The sequence below is a fragment of the Akebia trifoliata genome, chromosome 4 (genome assembly GCF_017979445.1).
Source record: "Akebia trifoliata isolate Shusen 1 chromosome 4, ASM1797944v1, whole genome shotgun sequence".
In the NCBI taxonomy this organism is placed as follows: domain Eukaryota; kingdom Viridiplantae; phylum Streptophyta; class Magnoliopsida; order Ranunculales; family Lardizabalaceae; genus Akebia; species Akebia trifoliata.
In genome coordinates, this window is record NC_141378.1 from 7,727,462 (window position 1) to 7,739,565 (window position 12,104).

Below are 12,104 nucleotides of genomic sequence, written 5' to 3' on the forward strand. Positions count from 1 at the left end.
AGACGTATCGAAAAACTTGTCTGAGATGATTCTATCTTGTTCATGGATGAGGCGAGATGTCAAAATGAGTTTTAAAACCAAGTCTTTAAGTTGTTAAACTTCAAGGCTAAAAAATATTTCATACCTATTTGATATTGACTTCATGATCTAATAGAAACCCTTGATTTTTCTACCAAAGTTCGTTGTCTTCTAAAAATAACTTACTCGTTCTTGCAGCTTGAAGATTAAGGAAGATATGATCTTAAGCTTGAGAAAAAAAAGTAAAAAACTTTACTTATTGAAGATGATTTGTTTTGGAGAAAAAAAAAATCAATTAAAGATTGATGATGAAGGTATTTATGTAATTTACATTAATCTCTCAAAGAAGACCTAAGTCAAAGGGGCATATTAGTTTTGAATACACAAGGGTATCATCCATTACATGGACTAAATAATAAAGGGTGATTTAGACAAATCCCTTATGTTTTGTTGAATATTAGAGAGATACCCCTTGTATTTTGATATTGATGACATGCATCCATTGACCTCAATTTTTTAAATAGACTAAGAGGAAAATACGATGATGCCCCTCATCTTTAATCTCTAACCAAAATCCAGACTTTTTTTCTCCAAATAAGTTATCTTCAACCTCTTTTGGATAAAAATGTTTAACTCTCATCATCTATTTTAAGATTATATCTATTTTAAATTTTAAACATTCAAATCTTAAGGTAAGATACAATTTTTGAAAAAGTGTAAAATGATGAAATTTTGGAAAGAAAAATTTAGGATATTTTACAAAAGGAGGCAAGATAGAAAATGATGGATGAAAATACGGTTGAATAAATTAAAGTTATCTTAGAGGTTGAAGAACCTGAAGATTGGTTTTAGAGAAGAAAGGTTTTTTGGCTAGTGATTATAGATAAGGGCATGTGAGTCTTTTCTCCTTAGGCTGTTTAGAAGACTGAGGTCAAGGGATGCATGTCATTAGTTTCACAACATAGCGTGGTATCTCTAACATTCAAGACAAAATAGGGGGTATATCTAAATCACCCAATAATATAAAACAGAAAATGCAGAGATCAAATACTTAGATTTGAATTTTAATTTTCATTTCTCCTCCGAAATGGGTTTCTCCAAAATTTCCACAACTAGAGGTTACTGGTTCTGTTCATCCGCAGGTCTCTCTCTCTCACACACACAAACACAATCGCACGTAAACACACATACATAGAGTTTCTGTTACAATCATATTTTAGGGTTTCGATTACTCATTCTACAATGACCACTTTCATACAATCTGCGCATTTTATCTACAATCCTTCAATTATTGCTTATATATATCTTTGTACGATTTGCATTAGATCCACCATCATTGCCCCAACACAGAAGACATTCAAAATGCGTGGAATTCTCTCTCTCCATCTCCCCATGCCGAAAAACTAGACCTTTACTCTGTCGAATAGGACTCGTGGTGCCTCACAAGCAAAACCACTTCAAGGTTAAATCCTTTTCTTTTAATTAGCCTCTTTTTTTTTTTCTTTTTCAAAAGTACCCATTTAATGTTAAATCTTCAATTTGGTTGCAAGGTTTTATCGTATCAAAGCGAAGAAACTCCATTGCTAGAGGCTCGGTAATGTTTATGAGCTTATTTCAAATACATTCTTTCTATAACATAAAATGTCTCAACATATGGAATAAACTTTATGGATTTGTCGGCCTATGGGCAGGAGGGGGGGGGCGGGGTAGCTCTATATTAATTTTTCTTTGAGTGACTTTTGTAATGGATTTGAGCTAAGGTTTTCATTGAGTTGATTGAACTTGGCACAAACAAGTGAATTTTGATGTTCATGTGCTAGATTCTTTCAAATCTTGCTCATGATTGGTTTCTTCAAATTGCAATAGAAATGCTTTTTTACCTACCTAAAGAAAACGAAAAGGAAAAAAAAGGGTTTTTAATTCCATTTAAAGAAACACTTTTGTTATACACTTCTCATTAAAATTCTTTAACTGGAGACATTTTTGGTTTATTTCTACTTGTTAAAAGTCGTTTGAGTACCTTGAATGTGTTTTTCTTTTTATCACATAGTTGATGAACCTAATTAGTAGCGGATTTCCCAACAAGAAACATGGTTCCGAGGCCAATTATGGAATTTGAATTTTCCTATTCTCTGTAGTAAAATTGTTACGTGTTGGGAAAGGACACAAGTAAAAAAAAAGATGATAAAAATCTGTGTACTGGGGATGTCTGTGACATGTGAAATTGGCCAGCTTCAATGTTTTCTCAAATCTTTTCCTTCTCATTTTATTTATTTATATACTTTTATTGATGAATAATTGAAGTTTTTGTTGCTTTTGAAGGTTTATTGAAGAGATATATGAGGATTTAGCTGAACGTCTTCTTGCTAGGGCGGCCATGGCATCAAATCCTGATTGGAAGTAAGTTTTAGTGTCTTTATTCTTTTGAAAAAAAGAAGACGTGTGTTTTTGTATTTTATATGTGCTTGAGTACACCTTTTAGCAAAGTAATATGCATCACTGGAAATGAATTTTGGGCTTATAATGCCCTTACGAGGAATATATCGAAGCCTTTGACTTGCAATTGTTTTACCCTTTCCAGCTCCCCTGAATAGTGCTATTTTCCTCCAAGTTGATAAGTAGCTAAAAGATCTTTATTCCCTATTTTAAAAATATATATATATTTTCCTCCTAACGAGCAAAATTATTTTTTCTATGAATAAAGGAAGTTTGTGTTTGGTGATAAATTGGCATCTAAGAGAGATTTGATTGAGCATTTTGTTTTGAAATCTTTCTCTCTTTTCAAAATTTTTCTTCCCTTGTGAGACCTCTCTCTCACTCATCTTGTTTAATTGCGGAATAATCTACTGAAACAGTTAAAAACTGCAGTTTCCTTGACAGCATGGAACATCTGTTCAAGGTAGTCTCTTGTTATGGGGCACATTATAGTAGTCTAGCTCCTGAATTTACTGATGTGTGAGTTGCTCACCACCAATATCTCTATTCAGTTCCACTTTACTATCTGTTCAGATTGCGATTTAAGACATTTTTGGTGTCTAGTTAATGCAAAAATCTAATTGTCGGAAAAATGACGAGGTTGCATGCCTAGCTTGTTTAGGATTCATTGTAAGAAGTACTTCATATACTCATTGATATTTCTTCAATGTGCCAATGCTTACTCACCCTAAATAAACCTAGAATGTTCGAATTGAACATGCACAGAGCTTATGATCTTCTAGATGTTGTCCCAAGGGGCTGAAATTCGAATTTGCGTGTAATGCCTATAGTGTTGCCAAGTTTTGGTCCTGTACTGTTTCTTGCCCATCCTTGAAATTGGGCTGCTGGGACAGGAATAGCTACAGAAACAGTTTCCACTTTCCCACACCAAAGTGTTTCACTTTTTTCTGAATTGGTTGAAGTTTAGCAGAAGTTTATTCAATTTTTCTTTTACAGTAATTTGTTCCATGATCTTTCTTGCAGGTACATTGTTGGCTTAGCTGGTCCTCCGGGTGCTGGCAAATCCACTGTAGCATCTGAAGTAGTTAAGCGTATAAACTTGCTATGGCCACAGAAATCTGCTGCAATGGAATCTTTAGATGTTGCTATCAGTCTTCCCATGGATGGGTTCCATTTTTATCGTTACCAGCTGGATGCAATGGAGGTTAGTCCCTCTATTTATCGATTTTATTTATTTTTATTTTGTTTACTTTTCTGAATCATCTTTTCCCTTCACATTGCTAGAATCCGGAAGAAGCCCATGCCAGGAGGGGAGGTAAGGTTCCTTAGTTGGTCATCAAAGAAATTTATGGACCATATAAGAAATAAAAGTATTGATGCTGACATTTTATGAATTCAGCTTCGTGGACATTTGACCCCGCTCGGCTACTAACTTGTCTCAAGGCTCTCAGGAGTCAGGTGCTGATTACTAATGTGAATATCTTGTTTTATTTTAAATTAGCAAACTAGTTAACCAATGCATATGGGCAATTCTTTTGGGGACTTCTAGGCTCTCTTTTGAAAATTTGGTCGGCAAGATCCAAAGTTTGAGATGATTTTCATGTACTACATTCTGATGGACTATGATTGGTTCAGGGATCAGTTTATGCACCGTCATTTGACCATGGTGTTGGAGATCCAGTAGAAGATGATATTTTTGTGAGCCCTCAGTAAGTCATTGATTTGTCCATCTGGGGGTTTTTTGTTTTAAGATGAGTTAATACAAATTAAATTTTAAACTTGAAAATTTAAAGTTTCATAGCATCTCATAAACTTCAGTGTTCTGGGATTACCTTGCATTGTCTCGGTCGAGAATTACCTGCTTTTTTCCTGACCAAGACTATGCCTTGAGACGGCATTTTTTTTTGTTGATCAGTGCCTTGAGATGAGATTTTAAGCCTTGGTTCCTTGTGTGTTCTTATCCAAAGTTAGATTACTTAGTTTTGTAAGGCTGTAGTTGGAGTTATCCCTAATTTTTTTTTTGTGACAAACAACTGCAGTTCATAATTTAGTTATAATATACTTCCCTGTCTTTATCATTGCAGGCACAAAGTAGTGATAGTAGAAGGAAATTACTTGCTCTTGGAAGAAGGGATCTGGAAGGAGGTTTCTTCCATGTTTGATGAGAAGTGGTAAATTTCTGGTTCATGTTGTGTTAATTGTTTGCTGTATAGTTAAACATGAGGAATTTCTACCTAAGAAATAATTTGGTACTTTTAAGTCTCTGCAATACGATTTTTTGGTTTGGAGACATGTGGAGTACCTCCCACTGATTGGATGCTCGGATTAACTAGCATTTTTTCTTCTCATCATTATTTGTACTAAGTAGCATCTCATGGTTCCACTTTTCAGGTTTTTATTAACTGTTTAGTGATTTAAATCAGTGATGAAATTAGAAGCTCGTTTATTAGTCATTTTCTTTGGGATGTGTGTTGTTTGTTTTGTTTTGTTATTGACACTAGAGTAATATCTCGTCGTTCCACTTTTAGGTTTTTATCAATTTGTGAAGAATTAAAAATTAGTTATGAACCAGGTTTTCAGTTTATAAGAATTATCCTAAATAAATTTATTGGATTTTCCCTTTTCGTTCTGTTTTGTGGAAGGTTCATCGAAGTTGACATTGACACAGCAATGCAGCGAGTTCTGAAGAGGCATATTTCAACAGGTACGTTTTGGATAATTAATTGATGGTTTCTCATGTAAAATAAGATAAGAAAAAGAAAGAAAAGAAAAAAAGAACAAGAAGAAATTGTAGTATAATCTTTTTCTTCGTAATTGGCAGGAAAACCTCCAGATGTTGCTAAATGGCGGGTAAGTTTTACTTGTTTTACAGCTTATTGACTTCACTCCATGCTTTCCAACCATTGAACAATACTCTCTTTATTTTCTTGTCTTCTTTATACTACCAAACTTTCTTGTTCTCAAAATTCATTATTCAGATCGAGTATAATGATCGGCCCAATGCGGAACTTATCAACGAGTCGAAGAAGAAAGCAGACCTAATAATCAGGTCGGTAGATTTCTAGTGCTGATTCAAAGGATTATAATTGAGAAAAAAAAGGGGAGAAAAACATAAAAGGGTTTCTTTGTTCCGTCTTCCATTACATGGTTACAAACTTATGACATGCATACATGCTTAGATTGTTCTCTTAATTTAATAAAAATAATTTTATTACGTTGAAAGTCCATATTGAGATTGACACTTTCTTTTCAATCTGGAAAGACTCCATCCTTATTCATATTTAGGTAAGTAGTTTATATTGGAAAGACAGACTTATAGGATTACATCAGTCACCACAATTAACGAACTGATAGTTAACAATGAGGTGGCCCCGGGCATAGCCTTGTCCATTGGTGTCCAGTTGCCGAAACACTCCCTCATCCAAATCCAGTCCTCCGTTGCTGCATTGATCCACTATCCTTACTGTTGTTTGAGTACCAGTCCCAGTGTTTGTCACCTACATGTCAGAGAGAAATCCAGGTCAGTTTTTCTGTAACAAATACACGACACTTTTATGATTTTGGCCGTGTCAGACATCTATCGATGCATTCACTACGAGACTCAAGTGTATATAGTCAGTGATAGACATCTATTAAACTTCCTGTAATGTATTGAAATGCTATTTTCTTTCTTACCCTTAAACACCTGCCACAAGAGGCCTGGCCACGTGGACCAGCAGGCCCACAGAAGGCAGTCCACCCGTACTTGCAGCGCCAAGCAAGGGGTTTGTTGGCATCCCATGTTGCACAATAAGCACTAACTCTGTTTAAGTCCCATCCATTCTGCTCTGGATTGTAAAAGTGATACGTTGCACGGACATTATTAGCAGACTGGGCGAATGCATTGCCCACAAGACACAGCAGGAACAGGAACACTACGTAAAAATTTGTATTTGCCATTGTTGGTTGAGGAGAAGATAGTGTGAGGGGGCTCAAATTTATAAGTGGGGGTTTTACCGTGTAATTACTAACATACCCTTGGTTTTTTTAAGGATGACATGTCAATTTTCCTTGATTTAGTTTCGGGATGTTGGAAATTGAAACGTCCTACCGTGGCACGTGGGTTTTCGACAATAATGTTGCAGTCGTGTCAGGTAACCTAGGTCTTCCACAACCATTTGAAATGACCAAAATACCCTTATTTTCAATCTTCTTGAAAAACTGACATCCCATTGTTTCCCATGTCTTCAGCCTCAAAATTCTCCCTCCAGCAACTTCTCAAACCTCAAGACCAAGATATGGTTTTAAGGTAAATGCAAGTTGATCGTCTTTCGGACAGACAACTAGTGAGTTTGGACAGGAGTGGAATACACGGGCATTTTGGTTATTTTATTAGGCCTCTCATAGAACACTCTGATCAAGAAGAGAATAATTGGGTCATCAGTTTGAAAATTCGCATCTCCCATTAAAACACATCCACGTTGAATATTGACATTGACTGTACAAGTACATTTTGGTAATTTTAATAGCTTGTGTTGTGGTGTGGCTGCTTGAAGTAAAGATAGAGATGGGTTAGAGAGAGTAGGGTTAAAGATAGAGATGAGCCGGGTCAAATTGGGCGGCTGATATGTTTCTTAACGAATTTGACATCTGGTACGAGTAAAACGTATTTACGGACCTGCACGCGCCACCACATCAAGATGTCTTCTGTGTGTTCCCATTGAGGTCACACCAGTACTAATCTTCCATGATTTTTATGGACTTTTATATATATCGGTAAAAAAAAATGCTATTCTAATCTCTTGTAAAATTTTGAAGTGTAAATTTATAAATTGTAACGTATAACACAAATTCAACTTTGAAGCGGTCCTCCTTCAAAATTTTGGAGGAATCCACTTTTTTAGGTACAAATGTTCTTTTATCATTTAAAAAATAATGTCATGCCCTTTATAGTTATTTGAGATAATATCTTAATTTTTTAAATTAATGGTTTGTCTTTTGACTTTAGTCTTTTTTTATAAATTAATAGAATAATAATCTCAATGCCCTCGTTATTACCATCACTACTATATTATCACCTTCACCATCATCATTATTATTATATTATCAATTTTTTTATTTTTGAATTTTTAAAATGAGATGAATAATACACGTATAAAGTATATGAATCAAAATTTTCATTTATTAAATTTTAAATCGGATATTTGCAATCCAAAATCGAATATAACTCGAAATTTTCACATATTGAATTTTTGTAGTATTCTGAATTGTTAACAAGGATCTGACTTTCTTGTATTTTATTTTTACTAAAATATCCTTCTTAAACGAAGGAAAAGATTTTGGAAAAAAATTCAAAGATTTCCAATTGGGTCAATTTAGAAGAGACCATTAATTGCGGGGAATGCGGTGGATGGTTTAGGTGTATTTGATTGACTGATACACAAGAAAGAGTATTGGTTCGGACGAAAGAAATGATTAAAACAGGATCTGGTTCTGGGTCTATTATTGGTGCCTAGTCTGGAACCAAAACTGATACAGTTGATGGATTGGATCAAATCAGATTTCTGATCCAAAAACTGAGTTTGGAGCAAGGATTTGGGTTCTAATGAAGACCCGATCCGATAATGATCTGAATTGTTAACTCGCCAGATAGAAGATCATTTGATCTAAAAGTTTGAATATTCGGACTTGTAATAGATTGGATCCAGAACACCAAATAATCAATTTCATCACTTAAAATGATGATAGTGTTTGGATCTAATAAACTTCTAATCTTATCGGTAAAGTGTCAATTTAGTAATAATCTGAGTCAAACTTGGTCCATTAACAATTTGTTGGATTGATCTCATCCACTAATACCCTATCCTGACCCAAGATAAGTGAAATTGCCAGCCTACCAACTACATAAACGAGGTACATTTATTTATTTATTGTTGACTCGATTCAGAAAAAGTGTTACAATGCACAGTTAGGGGTTCTTCAATTAATTTATGAATTATATGCAAATTCCCCTAATAATACTAGAAGTGATTAAAACATCCTTATTACAATTCAACTGTTTGAAAAATTTACCAAAAACTAGATAAAAAAAAATCATCCTTTTTTAACTTTATACGAATTATTGCTGATTTAAACATTTTTAAATTAAATAAAATTTGGGATTTTTGGATTTAATAAACTTCTAATCATATCGTTAAAGTGCCAATTTAGTAATAATCTGAGTCAAACTCGGTCCGTTTACAATTTGTTGGATTTAAGATGAGTTTTCTAATTATTTTTATCTTAAATCTTTTTGAGGCTTCTTGATCCTTTAGTCTTTTCAGGGATGGAATTCTTCATCGCCAAACTTGACTTCTGGGTTTAATGCAAGTTTATTCATTAAACAAACAGAGAAGGCCAAGGGCGAGTCATTAATCAATGTAGGGACTGGAGAGATTTTTTGCTCACAGACTCTCTAGTGTATGCCACGTCAAACCTAATAAGGGTAGTTTTATAAATTGGGGATGTCATACAATAGAACGAAAATTTTCCATGTAGCAATACATTGATAATTAATGCTACTTGTGGTTTTCATTACACTAATGTTAGGGTGACATTAGATTTATTACGATTCTTACATTTCTGATGTGGAGGTGCACACATAATCGTAAATGTATTTACCGATCATATCTTAAGGAAACAATATCTACGGTTATGTTCGTACCTTTATGTCAGAAACGTAAGAATCGCAGTAAATCCATTGTCATCCCGTTCCAATCTTTAGAAAGATATCAGTGATATCTCTATGATCCATTGCTTTCTAGTAACAATAGACGAGACAGTGTCTATCTTAGAGCAAATAGAGTATATGATGCAATGTAATAATATGATGCATTGAAAGGACAACTGAGACAAAATATAATTTTTCACATATTTCTAAAACCTTTTTAAAATGATTAAAATTATCAAAATACTTTTTATAGGGTTTGCTCTCGATATTCATATACAAAACTGACATCTTTGATAAAATCTTTAGGAGAATCTAATTTCAAAACCCCTTGAAGCCTTAAAATTCTTGTTCAATTCAAAAACCTTCATCTCAGGGGAAAAATGATAATTTTTTCGCACAAAAACTTCCAACATTAATAACAAGAGAGATTTACCTAGCAGACTTGTCTGTTGCATTTTTATTATAAAGCTCCCTTAGAGTTCTCACAACTTCAAATGAATCTTACTTTGTTATTCAATGAAGTTTGGAGTAAGACTGTCATTTCAAAAGATAAAATATCCATAATACCCTTATTTTTTTACATCAAATATTTATTATATTTTCTCTCTCCTCTCAACATTTATCAATTTGTGAAGAATTAAAAATTAGTTATGAACCAGGCTTTCAGTTTATACGAATTGTTGTAAATAAATTTATTGGATTCTCCCTTTTTGTTCTGTTTTATGGAAGGTCCATTGGAGTTGACATTGACATAGCGATGCAACGAGTTCTAAAGAGGCATATTTCAATAGGTACGTTTTGGATAATTAATTGACGCTTTCCCATGCAAAATAAGATAAGAAAAAGAAATAAAATAAAAAAAGAACAAAAAGATATTGTAGTATAATCTCTTTCTCCGTAATTGGCAGGCAAACCTCTCCAGATGCTAAATGGCGGGTAAGTTTTACTTGTTTTATGGCTTATTGATTTCACTCCATGCTTTCCAACCATTGAACAATACTCTCATTATTTTTTCGTCTTCTTTATATGTAATGTGCGTGGGTTTGAGACCCTTATTATCCGATGTTTGTCTAATGGTACTGTGTCGTTTTACTTTGGTTTTTAATTGTTTTTATTTTGTTGACTGAGTCCTTGTAAGTGGGCCAAGAGGCTCGTGGGTAGTTATTGAGTCCATGTAGTCCATTCGAGTCAGTTAGTTCAGTACGTATTTACTGGGCAATGCCCACATCGTGTAATGGTCAGTTATTACTTGACCTATTTATGTTTGTTATTATTCAATCAAAAGGCAACGAAGCATTTATTCAATTACAAAGTCTTAAGAGGAGGCCTGGTAATCTTGAATTATCATAAAACAATTTTTTCACTTTGATTACATAATTTTACAGTTATAACATTATACTACCAAACTTTCTTGTTCTCAAAATTCATTATTCAGATCATTTATCGAGTATAATGATCGGCCCAATGCGAAACTTATTAATGAGTTGAAGAAGAAAGCAGACCTAATAATCAAGTCGATAGATTTCTAGTGCTGATTCAAAGGATTATAATTGAGAAAAAAAAGGGTGAAAAACATAAAAGGGTTTCTTTGTTCGGTCTTCCATTACATGGTTACAAACGTATGACATGTATACATGCTTAGATTGTTCTCTTAATTTAATAAAGATAATTTAATTACGTTGAGAGTCAATATTGAGATTGACACTTTCTTTTCAATCTGGAAAGACTCCATCCTTATTCATATTTAGGTAAGTAGTTTATATTGGAAAGACAGTCTTATAGGATTACATCAGTCACCACAGTTAACGAACTGATAGTTAACAATGAGGTGGCCCCGGGCATTGCCTTGTCCATTGGTGTCCAGTTGCCGAAACACTCCCACATCCAAATCTAGTCCTCCGTTGCTGCATTGATCCACTATCCTTACTGTTGTTTGAGCACCAGTCCCAGTGTTTGTCACCTACATTTCATAGAGAAATCTGGGTCAGTTTTTCTGTAACAAATACATGAATACTTTTATGATTTTGGCCGTGTCAGACATCTATTGACACATTCACTACGAGACACACATGTATATAGTGAGTGATAGACATCTATTAAACTTCTTGTAATGTATTGAAATGCTATTTTCTTTCTTACCCTTAAACACCTGCCACAAGAGGCTTGGCCACGTGGACCAGCAGGGCCACAGAAGGCAGTCCACCCGTACTTGCGGCGCCAAGCAAGGGGTTTGTCAGCATCCCATGTTGAACAATAAGCACTAACTCTCCTCAAGTCCCATCCATTCTGCTCGGGATTGTAAAGGTGATATGTTGCACGGACATTATTAGCACTCTCACCACCACCACCACCAGCACCACCACCACCTTTACAGTTACTTTGACAGTTGTTGGAAGGCAAGCAGAATTCGTTAGTGGTCCCACAGTAACCCCATTGGCTGCAACACAAGTTGCCTGCACAGGTGCGGCCACCAGCTTGGCGGCCGCACTGCTGGGCTAATGCATTGCCGACGAGACACAGTAGGAACACTATGTAAATATTTGTATTTGCCATTGTTTGTTGAGGAGAAGATGGTGTGAGGGGGCTCAAATTTATAAGTGGGGGTTTTGCCTTGTAATTACTAACATACCCTTGGGTTTTTTAGGATGGCATGTCAATTTTCCTTGATATTAGTTTCGGGATGTTGAGAAATTGAAACGTCCTACTTTGACATGTGGGTTGTCGACAATATGTTGCAGTCATGTCAGGTAACCTTGGTCTTCCACAACTATTTGAAATGATCAAAATACCCTTATTTTCAATTCTTGAAAAACTCTGACATCCCATTGTTTCCCTTGTCTTCAACCTCAAAATTCTCCATCCATCAACTTTTCAAACCTCAAGACTAAGATAGGGTTTTCGGGTAAATGGAAGTTGATCAGCTTTCGGACAGACAACTAGTGAGTTTTGATAGGAGTGGAAT

At 34.8% G+C, this 12,104-nt stretch overlaps 3 protein-coding genes across 4 annotated transcripts; 1 reads left to right on the forward strand and 2 right to left on the reverse strand.

Annotated features, from left to right (window-relative positions):
- The first annotated feature begins 1,014 nt into the window (after positions 1 to 1,014).
- Positions 1,015 to 5,668, forward strand: LOC147403448 (P-loop containing nucleoside triphosphate hydrolases superfamily protein). 2 transcript variants are annotated; one of them, XM_086439040.1, is made up of 12 exons: positions 1,015 to 1,160; positions 1,344 to 1,480; positions 1,569 to 1,612; positions 2,341 to 2,418; positions 3,478 to 3,658; positions 3,739 to 3,769; positions 3,854 to 3,927; positions 4,090 to 4,163; positions 4,539 to 4,625; positions 5,097 to 5,158; positions 5,276 to 5,304; positions 5,433 to 5,668. In XM_086439040.1, exons 1-12 carry the CDS (start codon positions 1,106 to 1,108, stop codon positions 5,517 to 5,519), a joined length of 939 nt encoding a protein of 312 aa, XP_086295166.1. In that variant the 5' UTR covers positions 1,015 to 1,105; the 3' UTR covers positions 5,520 to 5,668. The 2 variants fall into 2 exon arrangements, with proteins under 2 accessions (XP_086295166.1, XP_086295167.1); XM_086439041.1 differs by having other exon boundaries at positions 3,854 to 3,912.
- LOC147403449 (pathogenesis-related protein PR-4-like) lies at positions 5,559 to 6,414 on the reverse strand. Its single transcript, XM_086439042.1, has 2 exons — positions 6,130 to 6,414; positions 5,559 to 5,951 (listed from the first exon to the last, which is right to left on the reverse strand). The coding sequence occupies exons 1-2, from the start codon at positions 6,391 to 6,393 to the stop codon at positions 5,781 to 5,783; spliced, it is 435 nt and encodes a 144-aa protein (XP_086295168.1). The 5' UTR covers positions 6,394 to 6,414; the 3' UTR covers positions 5,559 to 5,780.
- A 4,294-nt stretch (positions 6,415 to 10,708) lies between these two features.
- LOC147403450 (pathogenesis-related protein PR-4-like) lies at positions 10,709 to 11,715 on the reverse strand. Its single transcript, XM_086439043.1, has 2 exons — positions 11,282 to 11,715; positions 10,709 to 11,102 (listed from the first exon to the last, which is right to left on the reverse strand). Exons 1-2 carry the CDS (start codon positions 11,693 to 11,695, stop codon positions 10,932 to 10,934), a joined length of 585 nt encoding a protein of 194 aa, XP_086295169.1. The 5' UTR covers positions 11,696 to 11,715; the 3' UTR covers positions 10,709 to 10,931.
- Between the last annotated feature and the right edge of the window lie 389 nt (positions 11,716 to 12,104).